At 48.2% G+C, this 16208-nt stretch overlaps 1 protein-coding gene across 2 annotated transcripts in view; it reads right to left on the bottom strand.

The window, feature by feature from the left end:
- The window catches only part of PGM2L1 (phosphoglucomutase 2 like 1), a 579912-nt gene that overhangs the window by 301773 nt on the left and 261931 nt on the right, over positions 1-16208 (bottom strand). For both annotated transcript variants that reach the window (XM_078658581.1, XM_078658582.1), the window contains one exon: positions 4948-5141. In XM_078658581.1, the coding sequence (XP_078514707.1) occupies positions 4948-5141 (194 nt within the window). The remainder of the gene's footprint in view (positions 1-4947; positions 5142-16208) is intronic.

The following is a 16208-nucleotide window of genomic DNA, read 5'->3' as shown; positions in this document are numbered from 1 at the left end:
AAGCTGTTATTCCTGCAATTTCCACCGACAGCTGACCTGTGGGTCCTGAAGGAATGCCCCCCCATCCTTCCAGAGATGAATCTGTGGTAATTACCAATGGAGCCGGTTCGGTCAGGAAGGAAAGACCCACCGAAATGTTCCTTTTGTGAGTCCACCGCGCTACTGCTTGTACCATAGCCAGCGTGATCTCCACATTGTCTTCGAAGGATCCCTCTCACTGGTGCCATTGCCGATCCAGTTCTTCCTGTAATGGACGCATTTTTAGTCGGCATAAAGGAATGAGAGGTATGCAAGAGGACAGTGTCCCTAGTAGCGACTTGTACCTGCATACTGCAAGACACTTTTTTCTTGTGAAGTTCTTGGCACAAGACACAAGACCCAGTTGCCTCTCTATGGAGGGAAATGCCTGGTTTACTGAGGTGTCCAGAATCGCTCCCAGGAACATGATCTCCCTTGAAGGTTGAAGAGATGATTTCTCTATATTCAAAGTCAGTCCCAGTTCGGCAAACAATTGCATGCATGCCGTAGTTGACACATGGGCTGAAGTTTCCGATGGCGCTTTTACCAACCAGTTGTCGAGGTATGGAAATACCTGGTGTCTTTGCTTCCTGAGAAAAGCTGCCACTGGCGCCAGACATTTTGTAAAAATTCTCGGGCTGATTTGAGGCCAAATGGTAGTACTTTGAACTGGTAATGGTCTTAGGCTACTGCAAACCGAAGATACCGTCTGAGGGAAGGATGAATGGGGATATGAAAATATGCATCTTGTAAGTCTAGAGTAGTTATATGATCCCGGTGTTTAAGAGCAGCAGAATGTCTTGGAGAGTCACCATCCAGAAAGACTGGTTCTTGAGATAGGTATTCAGAGATCTCAGGTCTAGAATAGGGCGCCATTGGAGAGCATTTGTCTGGACTAGGAAGAAACAGGAATAAAACCCCTTTCCTTTTTGGGAGATCGACACCGGTTCTATTGCTCCCTTTCGGAGCATTGTCCGAATCTCCCGACGCATTTGAGATAGATGTTTGATCTCTTGACCTGTCGGTGGAGTCCAAGGGGGAAATTGAAGAAATTCTAGAGTATGTCCGAATTGTATTATAATGAGGACCCATCTGTCCGTCGTTATTTTCTGCCAATTATGAAGATGGGAAACAACTCTTCCTCCCAGGGGAACTTGTAATGGGGAAGGAATTCAGCTGGATTCAGAAGGTTGTCATTGTCTTCTACCATGGTCCTTTCATTGACGACCTCCTCATCCTCTAGGAGCAGACTTTGCATAGTTTCCTGATTGTTTTTGACCATATTGTTGATGGTATGGTTGTGATGATGAGGAATAAGAGGGGCATCTTCCCTGTTGGTAACCCCCTCTATAGGATGATTGGCCTCTACCTCGGGCACCCCAAAAGGGCACTTTACGGTACTGTAGTGTACCTATGGCCTTCGCAGTTTCTGAATCTTTCTTCATACCCTGAAGTGCCTCATCCACTGGTTTCCCAAATAAATCTTCCCCGGTCGAAAGGGAGATCCAGAATCTTATTTTGGACCTCTGGTATAAAGGCAGTTGCCCTTAACCATCCCGGACGCTGTAGCACCGCCGCTCCTCCAAGGCCCGGAAGGCTGTGGTTGTGATATCCATCGCACAGTCAATGACTTCAGCTGAAGCCCTTTCTCCCTCCTGAAGAATCTTTTTTGCCTCCCGCCTATTGTCTTCTGAGATGAGGTCCATGTATGGTGCCATATCGCACCACATCTGCCTGTTGTATCTGCCCAGAATGGCATGGGCATTTGCTGCTTTGACCAGGAGAGCAGACATGGATGAAAAGCTCTTTCCTGCATTGTCTAAGCGTCTCCCCTCTCGGTCAGGAGGTGCTGATATAGGCGCAGAGGGATTCTTAGATTTCTGTTGCACCGCTTGAGAAGTGACAGAATCTGGCCTAGCGAGCACAGGTGTAACTGTCGCAGGTGTCTTCAGGACTTTTAAACCTTCTTCCCACACATGGCTAACAATCGGGATAGCCCGTACAGACTTGTGGAATGGCTCGTTAAAATCATATAGGAAACACTCCGTTTGTGTTGTAGACATTGGAAGCTGGAGCCTCCTCACAGCTCTTTCCATTAATTATGGAATCCGCCGATGTCCACCGGCGGAGAATCAGCAGGTACTGGTGAGGGATATGCCGGTGATGTAATCAGGTAATCATCCTATTCTTTGTTGGGATCTGTTATTTCTCCTTCCTCCTGGTCATCATAGTCAGTGGTGACAGGATCCTGGTGGTGTACTGTTTGAGGAGTTGTAGGTGTAACGTCTTGTAGTGACTCCCTGCTCCTAACTAGAGTAGTAGGGACGGAACGTGGATACGAGACAGGGATTTCCCCTAAAAGCTGGTATCGGCGGAAATCTCTTTTTATAGTCTGCTAGCATAAACTGTAGATCCATCATCATGGACGATGGCATGCCAACCATCTCGTCCTGGTACCTTTGGTGATAGCATTGTTGTGGAGGATATTGATACTCCCCATATCCCTCCTCAGTCATCATCTTGACATTTCACATGTAGTTGTGAGGGACTACTGGCGTATCCAAAGAGTCTGTTGTCGTCCTCTGAATCCTGCTCCTCTAGTAGCTGTGATGGGACCAGAGGAGTAATTTTGCTTGGGGAGGTGATCTCTGGTGTAATTCTCCTCTTCCTGACAATTTCCAGCTTTTCTGGAGTTTCCCTCGCCAACGAGCCAGTCGACGAGATCACCGTCGACACCACCGTCGTTGCTGCCATCGTCGACACAAGGCGTAGAGCTTTATCTGTCGTCAACGACAGTCACCGTCGATGTTCCCGTCGACACTGTCGTCGTCACCCTCGACAACGATCCCGCGGTCGACATTGTCGTCGATGTTGCAGTCGTCGTCGATGTAACCAGCATCAACACCACCGTCGACGATGACGTCATCGACAGAGAGGCAACTGTTATAGGCAATGATGGTGTCTTTGATATGAGCTTTACCTCAATCTTCGTCGTCAACGATCATGGTTTCTTCGTCGACGATCCAGCAGGTTTTGTAGATTTTACCTCAGGGGGCATAGAAGACGACTTCCCAAAGGGTTCTTTGACCTGAGGAGGTGATTTTGACGGCCAGAATTCGTCTTTTTCGATGTTCTTTCTCCAGAAGCATGTCCTCTACTGAGGAGATTTTGAAGGACTGCGCCCAGAAGACCCATGAGTGGTCTCTTTTAGGGCCTTCTCAGGACGTTCTTCTGAGGAATGAGTATGAGGAGATTTCTTCTCTTTTGAGATCTCCTAGATGTTGAGGAGGAAGCCTCATCACTATCACTGGAGATAACCTCCTTTTTGGCCTTTAGCTTTTGAAGCCATATCAAAAGGCGCCCTTCATGATCTCTCAGAGTCTTACTTGAAAAACTGCGAAATACCTTACAGTCTTTGGCCTGGTGATACGGGTATAGACAGTAAATGCAATCAGTATGAGGGTCATCAGCATAGAGCCTTTTCTTGGAACAAGTGGCACAGGCTCCAAATAAACCCTTCTTCTCCTTTCCAGACATTCTCTAAGGAATGTATTTGAAGACAGTCCAGAGTAGTAAACAATCTAGATGAATTTCTAAGAACAAAGTGCTTCAATGAGGTTGAAAAAAGCAAAGTTTGAGCAGAGCTCAAAGGAGACTCCCTAGCATAACATGTGGTAGAAAATCTGAGGGGCAAAAGGTTCTCTCAGGAGTGTTCTAGAGGGTGAGGGGCTCGGATTGGTTCAGGGACAAGTTTGGTCTATTTTACTTAACGAAGGTTATAGGTTGCAAAAGGGAAATGGGCCTAGGCCTCTTTTCAGTTTGCTATCCAACTAAGCATTGCTTTTTTATATACCGGAGACTCTAGTCTCGACAACGGGAATTATTCAGGCATGTGAATCTATGAAAGCTCAAATACTTGAGTAAAAAGGGTATTCCAAAGCCTTGCAATGTTGTATGAAAAGGAGGGCCGTCATATCTTTCCATTTTTATTTGAGGCACTATCGCCAGGAATAGATTGGCTGGGCATAAGCTTTTTCTGTGGCAATAAAAGGAAAATCAATGAACAAGTGATTGGAGGTCCTTTGCCCCAAAGGGTTTTATGAGCAGTACATAGAGATTTAAACTTTATCCTATCAATTTGAGGCAGCCAATGAAGGGCGTTCAATGCATGGCTGGCTGATTGGGTTCTGGGGATATTGAGCAGCAACAAGATGCAGTTTTGTATGATTTGCAGTTTCCTTGTAGTGGTCTTTGGGTTCCCTAGATAGAGGGAGTTCCCATAGTCCAGGCGGGAAAGAATCTGGGCCTGGACCACCAGTCTCCTAGCAGTGAAGGAAAGAAGAGGGAGAATTTTGCAAAGCATTCTGAGCAAGCATGAAGCTGCCAACTACCAAGGCTTTTAATTATAGGTTTAGAAGGAGGAGGCAGGCCCATACAGTTGGGCCATGCCAGTCCCGGCTCTGGGGCAAGGTTATTGCTCAGTTTTGTCTCCATTGAGCTTGAGGGATGAGTATTCCATCCATCCATTTTGCCACTTTTCCCAGGCATGAATCGAGGGAGGAAGGTATGGCATTCTGGTTGTGATTTCAACTGAGTATTATCAGCATATGTGACTATATTGATTGCATAGGGTAAAACAATATCCACAAGAGGCCTCATATAGATATTGAGCAATGTAGGGCTCAAGGATGAGCCCTGCGGCACTGCACATAATGAACCATAGTAAAATGAAGCATTTTATATGCAAAATTATATTTATATTATATTTTCACAGTAAGTACAAAGTTAATCTATCTATGAGGAAAATGTGGATTCTCGCTGGCTAGACCGACGAGTTAGTGTTTGAATATAAACTACAGTTATCCAGAAAAACATACATAATAAGTAAATTTGATGTGACCAGATTAGCAGATTCTAAAACATAAATACCTGTAAAAACATATGTTTTTCAGATCTTCCATGTAAACTGTACATATTTCTTCAAGAGGATCTTTTGTAAACAAACTTGTATCTGCAAGATTATCATTCCAGGAATGATTCCACGGCTCGGCACTTTCTTCAACACATTTTAAGATTTCTTTATCATGAGGGGAGACAATCTGAGCCCCGTTTTCCCAATAAACCTAGGAAATGAAATAGAGACCCAAAGGGGTTTTATTGATATACCACAAGTTTGAAACCACTATCAGTTAACCATTTGGCACAAAGTTAACAGACAAAAGTATTTTTAAACCAAATTGGAGCAATATAAGACTCCCAAAAGCCTGAAACAATTTAACAAGCTCAATTAATTTAACTGCGCCCAACCTTTTAAGAGGAAAAAGGCATATCCCATAAACAAACACATAATTACAAATTTATTGGGTACATTCAGAAGTATTTGTATTGCCTCACATTCCTAGCCACGAAGGCCTTGATAAAACTCATGCTATGTCTGGTTCTATGTCCCCCACCCCCAACTAGAAAAGTTGATTTTTGTGCTGACAAAATAGTGGAGTTTTGTGGATTTCAATTGACATTAATAAGGACAATAATTCCTGATTCCTAACTAGGGACCTTTTTACATGGTAAAGAGGCCACTCAACAGAACTGGGAGTGGGAGGGCCGTGAAGAATCTGCAGTTAGAAAGAGAATCTTTCAGAATGAGTGATACCGAAAGCACTTAACTTGTTGTCCTGATGCATACTTACAACTGCAGATTTCCCACCTGGAGGATTGATACTGCAGCAGAACCTGGCGGGCGTAAATAACCCAACTGAAGTAAGTGAGCCCTGCTATTCAACTGGGATACATGTATTAGAACGGTACACACAGTCACAGCAGCAGGATGGCTCTTCTGCGATTTCAAATTTTTCTACCTGCAGAGCAGTGCGATCGAGGCTGGTGGAGGAGAAAGGGTGGAAGTATCAGGGAGATGCTGAAAGGAGGAAGAATAGACCATGTGTGCCATAGTGAGAGTGAGATACTGGGAGAGATAGTGAAGGACTCGAGGCAGAGATTGGGTAATCAGGGGAACGGGACAGGCTGGTGAGGAAGTGGAGAGAGGCAAATAAGAGGGAGAGGTGAGAACGCCCAACTGACATGGCAGGTGTGCGAACGGACAGGGTACTTGCAAAAGCAGAGACATGAGAGAGTAAGGAAATAATAAAGAGATTGGTGTGAGGCCGGATAGACAGTGAGAGTTGAGAAAATCAAGAGGGAAAAGGCTGGGGTGGGTATTTAGAACAGATAAACTGGGAGTGAAAAGGGAGAGGAGAGACTGGGAGGAAGAGGAGACCGATTAGGTGAGAGCCAATGGGGACAGTAGAGTAGCAGGCAAGGAGAGCGGAAAGACTGGGAGAAAGAGGACCCACTGGGGAGGCTGAATAGATGAGGGGAGACAATTGGAGAGAGGGGGCATCCTAGGATAGGGCAGAGAAATGTGGACCGGTGAGTCCAGGGACAACAGCAGAGAAACTTGGAGAGAACAGAGAGACTTGGGGTGAGAGTGGACAAACTGAAGTGGGAGAGGGAGGCTGAGCACCTGGCTTAAGTGCTACAACACTACATACCAAGGACTAGAGCGCTGCTTCTGGCCCCTAACAGCACTACATGTACCACACAACAAAATAACAGATCACTCCAGTACCATGGAGGAGTCTCCGCAGTGAAAGCTTGTGCAAACTTACAATGTTAAGTTTATGCAAACTGACGTCTGGCACGGATCAGGGGTGTTGGAGAAAAAAAGAGAAAAAAAATCATGTACCTTTTCCCTGAACCCCTCCTCGGTCGTCTCTCTGCATCTCTTCCAGCAGGAACCACGCAGGAAGCACCCAGAGCATATCACAACGCTTCAAAGCAGCGTTGGGAATGGTCAGAGCGCCGTTGTTTTGGCGCTCAGACAGGGTTAGGGAGCCTGGGCATGTTCTCCACAAATGTGCATTACTCTTTGGCCGACCCAAGACGTCCTGCCAAAAAGTCATGCACACTTACAAAGGGCTCACCTCTCCACTCCCTGCTCTTTGAGCAGAGCATCCCCGCTCAGCTCCACAAAACAGCTTCAGCGAGGAGAAATAAAATGTTAATAACCTTGTGTTATCATTTTATTTATTATTTTTTACACTGTTAAAAAGCAGTGGCGCGATGTTCCTTCACCTTTGCGGAGGAGCAACCACTGCCTGCCTGACTTCATTGTCAAGGCAGTAGTGTTTCATGAACATATATACCAATGCCTGTGACACAGACGGGCAGGTCACTAGAGCAGGTACCCCTCTTGCCAAAGCCATTGCAGCGGCCTTGCCCCTAGTGGAATGAGCTTGCACAACTTTAAGGAGAGGCTTTCGAGCCGGTGCATAGCAGATGTCAATACAGAGGAATATACACCTCAACACAGTCATCTTGGGGAGGAGCCAAGATGGCGATGGGGACGGACGTGTAGTCTCTCGGCTCCTCGATCCTTTGTTCCTCGCGACGTTATCCTGAGCTTTCTCCTGCCATGGCATACTAGCGGGAGGACGGCGTAAGAGCGCTGAATTGCCTGTTGCTCCCCCGATGTCCCTGCCTGCCTCAGTACCCGCTGTATTTTGAGGGATTTGCGGATTTCGTTTCTCCCCTGTTACCGAAGCACAGGCTGAGATCCAGACATGGCGACTGCCGGAGCTGCGAGGGGTTCTGCATGCGGAGCGAGCCTGGCGCCCTGATGGACGCTGCTGTCGGCTAAGGGGCTACGCCTGCCCTAAATTGTGTGCCTGCCGACCGGGGGTTCTCACTGGTGCCTCTGCTGCCGGGATCTACAGGTGAGAGGCGCCGAGCCCCCCCCCCGTGGTGGCCGGCGTCTGCATACCGTAGCCTCCCCACAAGCCTGCTCCTGTTCCTTTTTGCCTGCGTGTGGCTTCTATTACGTCCTAAGTCCCTCTTGCTTTGGGATACTTGTGCCCACGCGCCCCGGTATATTCCCCGGTGGGGCGGCTAAGATGGCTGGTCCGGCTGCACTGCTTGCCAACGTTGCCCCGGATAACAACTGGACTGTGCTGCGGGACCCCGGGCACTGTACTGTCTTGGTGGCCGCGCCTGGGACTGTGGAACAGATGAAACGCCCGGCCGTTCTGACCTCTGGCTCTATTCTTGCTGCCATCGACAACTTGCGGGCAGAAATGCGTGAAGGCTTTCTGTCGCTGTGCGAGAGACTTGAGGCTGTTGCGCCCGGGGTGATTCGTGCCCCGCGGGCTTGCTTTTCTCAGTGTCCCGCTTTGCCTATCCTGACTCATGATCGGGCTACTTTGTTGCCGCATGAGTGCTCCACACTTCATCTCTCCGGCAGTGTTGGTGACCGCGATTTCATGCCCGCTTTCTCCACCAGCGCTACACTGTTTCCACCTCCATCGAAGCTCATGCCTTCTGCCATGGTTATGCTGCCTTCGGAACTAGCGACGCAGACACAGCGTCTACTTCGTCTGCCTGCCCACGCTCAGTTTGCCCCGCTTCTGACTCGGATTATTTTGCACCATTGGGGGTACCTGTTGACACTAATCCGTGGGGTTCATGGATCTGGTCGGGAATGGACCCGTACATTTTGTCTCGGAACAACAACTCCCTGCAGAGAGCGGCCATCTTGTTCCTTTGTTCTGCTGGTGGAGGTTGCCCCACGAGGGTTTTGGCTGGGGAGACGTGTGCGGACTGGCCAGGGGTAGCGGACTCCCTTGGTGGATGGTACATTCCTGGCTGGCGAGGTCTCGGACTGAAGCGTTTCTTTACAGTGTGCTAATGTGAAGCTCTTTGTTTTCTGTTATGCTTGTAGCTCACTGCTTATGCTGGTCCACATGAGGGGATATGATTACTTGGGTTTGATTGACAGGTGGGGATTCGGGATGGGACGCCACTTAAGTGTGAACTGATATGACACCTGTGCTCTCTCTACCTTCTTTTGTGCTGTATACTCTCTATTCTTGTTACGGTGTATAGGGTAGGAGAGGCTGCATGGTTGGGGTGTCCGAGAGATTTGGTATCCGGTTGGCTCCTCCCCCTCTTTTCTTCTTACTGGGAGTTATAGATTAGATTGCTCTCTTCTCACTCCCTATATCTTAGAAGTCATCTATATTCTTTCCCTTTTTCTTCTCTCTTCTTACTCTATATTTCGGGTTTATTGGGCGACAGACACTGCTGGGGGGGGGTAGGCCATAGCCTCTGCATGCGTGTAGGGTGGGGGTTGGGGGATGGGTTTTGAGTTTGGTTTCGGTTTCTATGGTACCTTGTTTTTGCTTTCTTTCTTTTTGCCTTTGTTTTTCCTTTCTTAATTTCTCTTGGGTCCGTGTTTGGGATAGTTGGTGGGTGGGGGGTGATGAGCACGGTTTATGACGTTGATTGCTATAATCCTGCGTGCGATTTCAGAGCCGCTCTTCCGCCTATGTGACTTACTCCTGGATTTTGTGATTGCATGATAGTATCGTGATTACTATTACGACATGCCTGCACGGACTCTGCTCTTTTGATTTCTTTGTTTATGCTACAATGGCGACTGTAGGCCTTCCTACCCGCCAGAAAACGTAAAACAAACCTTTATTAATCCTGAGACGCAGTAACGCTATGATTTACAGTGTAACTTTCGGCTGCTTGCTTTTCGTGACAAACTGTTACTGTGTCACCGTGTTGCATGTGTTGGTGCATTGACCGTATCCGTGGCCGGCCGGTTGGTTATTGGCCCGTATTTGTTCTTTTTGATGCACAATAAAGGTTTTAAAAAAAAAAAAAAAAAAAAAACACAGTCATCTTGCGCATCACCTTCCCTTTCTATGCACCCTAGAAACCCACAAAGAGCTGATCATCCACGCAATGGTCTTTTGTTTAGTCCATGTAAAAACGTACAGACTTCAAAGGAGGAGTACAGGCTTCATTGTCTTGACTCTAAGAAGGACGAGCCACAACAAAAGACACAGGAAGAGTAAACAACTGGCCAAAGTGGAAGAGATACAAAACCTTCAGAAGAAAGGTTACCCAAGTCTTCAGTAGTAGTTTTTCCAGAAAGAAGGTGGTTGGGCAGATGAATTAAAAAGCACCTCCATTTCACTCACAGATGGGCTAATGTAATGTCAATAACAGAGATAGAGCTTAGTGTTAAGAGCCTTTAAGAACAACTGTGCACAGGTACAAAGGCTGTGCACACCAGAAACATCAACACCAAGCTCAGATCTCATCGGGGTATAACAAATGATTTGGGAGGGAAACTTGAGTCAAACCTTTTAGAAAACGCATCACAAACAGTGCCTTAAAGATGTTTGGTTAGGTAAACGCAGAAAGAGCGAATCAACAACTAACATTTTACCATGCCCACCGCCAGACCTTGCTCGGCTAACAAAAGAACAAATAAAAGAACATCAGAAAGGTTAACTTGTACAGGGTCAGTGCTTCAGGGACTACAGAAGGCAACACATGTCCCAGCACCCAGGGTAGATCAACTTCTTGGAAGGACTTCTAGCAGCGAAGAAGACAACCACCACCTCGGTTGGCAAGTTAAATACATTTAGCTGCTATTGCTCAAGCTCCGCGCATGGAGGTGTAGGATGTGAAAATGTGGGTACAGGACTCTGCCCTATTGCTAAGACAGGTGGTCCTCCCAAAGTGGAAACTTGATAAAAGAGCAAATGCTCAGCAGCTCTGGGTACCACAGTCTCTTTCCCAGTCAATGCTAAGAAGTAGTACTTTGGCTAAGTCTGTCTTAATCTTCTTAAAACGCGAGGTACGAGAGGTTAGTGTTGGAAATGCATACAGGAGTGCTTCTGTCCAATCTAACATCAATGGGTTTTCTAACAAATGTCTTGGAGGAAACTGCAGTGAGCATAATTGCTGATAGTGCACATTCTAGACAGCTGCTGGATAGATCTAGCATGGGCAATTCCTGCTACTTGAAGATGCCCTACACCACATCAGGTAGAAGACACAATTTGTGATCCACCTGACAATTCATGCTTAGTTCTTTCACTCTGCCATTCAGAGGTAGTTGACAATCAATAAGATGCTCTGTTGGTCCAGACATCTGCAAAGGAGGCACGCCTCCTGACAGTGTCCAGGATGCCACGCCACCCTGCTTGTTGCAGTACCACATGGTGGTTGCATTGTCTGTGACAACCTGCAACAGATTTCATTACAAGAACGGAGGCTACATTATGCAAATGACTTTTAATGCAGTTCCAAGCAGCCGCATGAGTCATAATACAAAGGTTCCAAAAGAACATTGAAACAAGCTAAGAAACATAACATGACAACCATCTGCCTCTTTTTAATGCGGCTCCAAGCAGATAAGTAGCCTACTATCTTCTCTGATTATATTTCGCTATTTTGAGTGTTTTGATTATATATTGATATTTTAAGTGTTATATATTGATATTTTAACTGTTTATGATTAATGGTGGCCCTTTCTCCACCTTTGTCCTCTCCCCTCCCCTCCCAATGATCTGCAATTTGTGGAGATCTTCTCCCTTGTTCTAATGTCCGTCTCTCTATATGTATTCATCATTTCTTAATGCCTTGATTAACCTGCCTTTGAGCTGTGGATATATTTAGCCTTGTTTCCGTTTATACCGCATAGCTACCGCGTCCTACCGTCTTTGGCGCCGCGCTCCCCAGCTCTTTAGTGATCTCTATTCATCATGGCTTAAACTACTGTCACCTACGAGCGAGGTCCGAGCGCTTTAGCAGCCTCCCCCTCGCTCGCTCAAGCTCGGTGTTTGTCCTGCACACGGGCCGGGTCGGAGCGCTTCCGGGGAGCTCCGCCTAGCTCCTTACGCAAGGGGCCCGCACGGTCGGTGGTTTTAGCACAAGGTACACCGCGGCGGGCCCACTCTCTCTCCTCAGCGCGTAGGAAGCGCAATTTTAGAGGAATTGCCCCTGGCAAGAAACACCCTTCATGTGTGCCTTGCCAAGGTACTTTCCTCACCTCCCTCGATCGGCAGTTGAGCGATCAGCTGCCCGTTCGTCTCTGCCTTCGAGGTGTCGACTTCTGGAACGGCGGTCCTGGCACAAAAAATAAAAATAACAAGCATTGGAAATGCAATAGGTCTCGCACCATTAGAGTTAGTGCTTTTAGAATTGTTTATGGGTTTTTTTTTGTAAATGTTTAGCATTTTTGTTTCCTGTAGCCAATGCTAAAGTATTACAAATAAAAAAAGCCATAAACATTTCTAAAAGCTCTAACTGAAATGGTCTGAGAACTATTGCACTGTGTGAGGGTGAGGGTGAGTGTGAGTGAGGGTGAGTGAGGGTGAGGGCGAGTGAGGGTGAGGGGGTGAGGGTGAGTGAGTGAGGGTGAGTGAGGGTGAGTGAGGGTGAGTGAGGGTGAGTGAGGGTGAGTGAGGGTGAGTGAGGGTGAGTGAGGGTGAGTGAGGGTGAGTGAGGGTGAGTGAGGGTGAGTGAGGGTGAGGGGTTGAGGGTGAGGTGTTGAGGGTGAGGTGTTGAGGGTGAGTGAGGTGTTGAGGGTGAGTGAGGGTGAGGGTGAGTGAGGGGTTTTGGGTGAGTGAGGGTGAGGGGGAGTAGTTGAGGCTGAGTGAGAGTGAGGGTGAGTGAGGGGTTGAGGGTGAGGGGTTGAGGGTGAGTGAGTGAGGGTGAGGGGTTGAGGGTGAGTGAGGGTGAGGGAGGGTGAGGGGTTGAGGGTGAGTGAGGATGAGTGAGAGTGAGGGTGAGTGAGGGGTTGAGGGTGAGGGGTTGAGGGTGAGTGAGGGGTTGAGGGTGAGTGAGGGTGAGTGAGGGTGAGGGTGAGGGGTTGAGGGGGAGGGGTTGAGGGTGAGTGAGGGTGAGTGAGTGAGAGTGAGGGGTTGAGGGTGAGTGAGTGAGGGTGAGGGGTTGAGGGTGGGTGAGGGTTTGAGGGTGAGGGGTTGAGGGTGAGTGAGTGAGGGTGAGGTGTTGAGGGTGAGGGGTTGGCGATTCTAAGGTGGCCCCTTACTGCAAAACTGGTTGCGGAAATCCTGGTGCATGAGCTGGACTGCTGCTGGGGCGCATTGGTGCTGTTACAAGGGTGTAAGTGCAGCAAAATCACCCGATTGAGCGCTGGGCGCTGCGCATCTAAAATGACGGCAGCGCACTGAGGGGGAGACTTCCACCGGCTGCGGCAACGGGAGATGTGCACTCTGTTTGTGAGCGGCTGGGAGGCGATTCGGCGTGCAGACTCACAGCGGAAAACTGCGGAGGCGGCAGTCCTGGGGGAGAAGTCTGGAGGGCGAGATCGCCTTAACCTTCCTGTGGTGCACTAGGCTCCCAAAATGGCAGTTATGGGATGCGGGCGGAGGCCTGATGCCGACGAAGGTGAGAGGCAGACCGAGGCGGTGAGGCGAGGAGGTGCTGAATGCTGGAGTTTCTTTGTAGCTCGGGACCTGGTTCAAGCAGCTGTAGGGACCACCAGCAACCAGGTTTGATGTCCTTGCGTGGCAGGCCGCGTTGTTTGGGGGAGCACGTTTGGGTGAGGTGGCGAGCCTGCGAGTATATTGAAGTTACAGTAGGAGAACGGGTGCGTTTGCCTGTGCTGGATTTTATTCATGCAGTCAGGATTAGCACGGTCGGGCAACTCATGTGTGGGATAAGAGAAGGGCGATCCAGCACCGGGCTAAGGGGGAGCGTGGCAATTACAGCACCGGGCTAACGAGGACAGATCCAGCACCGGGCTATGGCAGAGGAGATCCTCCGGACCGGGCGGGGTAAAGAAAAGGGGAGCCAGCAAGAGGATAAATAAACGGAGACCTCGCAAAACCGAGTTAAAAAGGGGAGAACGATATATCAAGCACTGGAGGTAAAAAGGGGGAAACATCGCGAAGGTTAAAAGGGTAAGAGTTAGTAAAAGCGGTGCAAGTTTGAGTAAGAATAGATCATCCAGGGCAGCTAAAGGAAACAAGATGGAGGGAAGAGAGGGGAGGGGGGAGGAGAAATGCGTCTCGGCCGGAGCAGGGGGCGGAGCAGGGAGAGCGGGCTTTGGAATGTAATTGACACGGCCGGCCGGTCGTGAAACTGAAAGCATGGCCGGCCGGCCGTGAAAGCCTTTGATGCGGCAGGGGAAATGCGAGACGGCGGGGAGGGGGCGGAGCGGGTAAACAAAGACGGACGTGCACGCGCTTTTAAGCTCAATGCGCATGCGCATTGAGCTTAAAAGTCACGGGCACTGCAAGGAATCGCCACGATTCCTTGCAGTGTGGATAAAGAGTGGATAAGTCCCAATACTCTCGCTTGCTCGATGCGCATGCGCATCGACAGGCGAGACCTAAAAAGGGTATCGCTTTACTGCTACCTAATAACAAGATCTTTATACATAAAACAAGATCTTTATACATTTAAAAAAAAGGGGGAGATAACTTAAGAGTGTTTAAAGCTCTCTATATAAAAAAAGGAGGGGGGGAGATAATTTAAGAGTGTTTAAGGCTCTATTTAAAAAAAAAAAATAATACAAAATAACAGATTGGAGCATTTGGAGTTGAATAATACCACGACCCCTAATTTTGATAGGGAAGGCTTTAGACTCCTGATCCAAAGGGAGATGAGGTCATGTATGCTAGAGACACTTGGCCAGGTCGTGCCTTACAAGAGACCCCTACCATCTCAGGAGGATGGGTCTGAGGAAACCCCTTGCTGTGATAGTTTACCTGTGAGTGGCAAACGTACTAAGAAATCTAATAATATCGTATCTCGTGTCCCTGCGAGCACAGGAGGTCCTAGCACCTCTACTGGTATAGGGGGTCTTAGCACCTCGAAACAATTTATAGGTCCTCGCACCTCAAACCAAAAGGATGTCCCTAGCGACACATCTTTGGGTGCCCATCACGGCCCGGATATTTCGGATGCCCTTGGTGGCTCATTGTCTCATGGTGCTCAGCATGTTATGGGGGACTTTGTTGACGATAATTCACACGATCCGGATGAGTACGTGTTATACCTGGATGATGAGGACGTTGGCCTCTTCGACACGGAGGATGAACCTCCTACTTCCTCGAAAGATAGTATCTTAGACCCCCTCGGGGAGGAAATGTTTTCCCCCCTGAACTTTAAACATTCTCGTTCATCACAGTGGTCCCCCCAGGATCATGTCTCTAAGTTCGTTAAAAAATGGATAAGTTTTCCCCTTGAAAAGGAGACGAGGAATATACTTAGAGCAGAGTGCTCAAGGCCGTCCATTGACGAGAAGGCCTGTTATACCCCTAATCTTGATCCTGAGCTAATTAAGTTCCTTTTCAGACGGGATCCTAGGAAGGGGCTGGAGAAATCGTTCAAGGGCTGCCAAGACCGCCTGTTAGATGTCCTCGGCCCTCTTACTAGGATTCTTGACTCTGCAGAAGAGTGTCACCTTCACGGTACCCCTCTCAATACGGATTTGATTAGAGGATGGAGTCAAAGAGCCCTCATTCTTCTGGGTAACGCTAATGCGAGTATTAACACCGAAAGGCGTAGACTGATTTTATACAAACTCGATCCCAAACTTTCTGACATGGCCGAAAAAGAGCCTTCCTCAAATCCGAAAGGGCTCCTTTTTGGGGAGGAGCTTATCAAATCACTCGAAATGTACGTGTCTACTTTCACAGCCCTTGATAAGGCCCAACATAACATTAGAAGGGTGTTTAATAATAATCTTTTTGGGAGGGCCGGAAGAAGGGGCCTTTGGTTCAGAACCAGATTTTTTTAGGGAATTGGTTGTTTCCCTTCATGGTTGGGGTGCATGCCTCCTGGACCAGAATACTGGAGGGGTATGGTCTCGGGAGGAATCTCCTCACCACATAAATTTCCTCGAATTAACTGCTGGCCTTTATGCTCTTATGAGCTTCAAGCATTCCCTGCAGGGGAGGTCCGTCATTTTGAAGATGGACAATATTTCCGCAGTGGCCTACATCAATCGGTTGGGAGGTACGAAATCTGCCGACCTCTCCAACCTAGCCAAGAAGCTCTGGATGTTCTGCCTAGAACACAAAATTGCCCTCAAAGCGGAGTACTACCCAGGGAAATCGAATGTCTCTGCAAATTGGAATTCCAGATTCCTTTCAGACTTCAGCGACTGGAAGCTCAACCTCGCCGTTTTCAATTTGCTGAATTCGATCTGGGGTCCTTTCGAGATAGACCTTTTCGCGAGCCGTCTCACTTCTCAACTGGAGCATTACTACAGCTGGATGCCGTATCCCGGTGCTCTAGCAGTGAGCGCATTCCTTCAATCCTGTTCAGGGATGAATGCATATGCCTTTCCCCCATTTGGA

Source organism: Lissotriton helveticus, chromosome 8 (genome assembly GCF_964261635.1).
Source record: "Lissotriton helveticus chromosome 8, aLisHel1.1, whole genome shotgun sequence".
NCBI lineage: Eukaryota > Metazoa > Chordata > Amphibia > Caudata > Salamandridae > Lissotriton > Lissotriton helveticus.
Note: the sequence above shows the minus strand (reverse complement) of the source record. Positions and strands in the feature narration are given on the sequence as shown.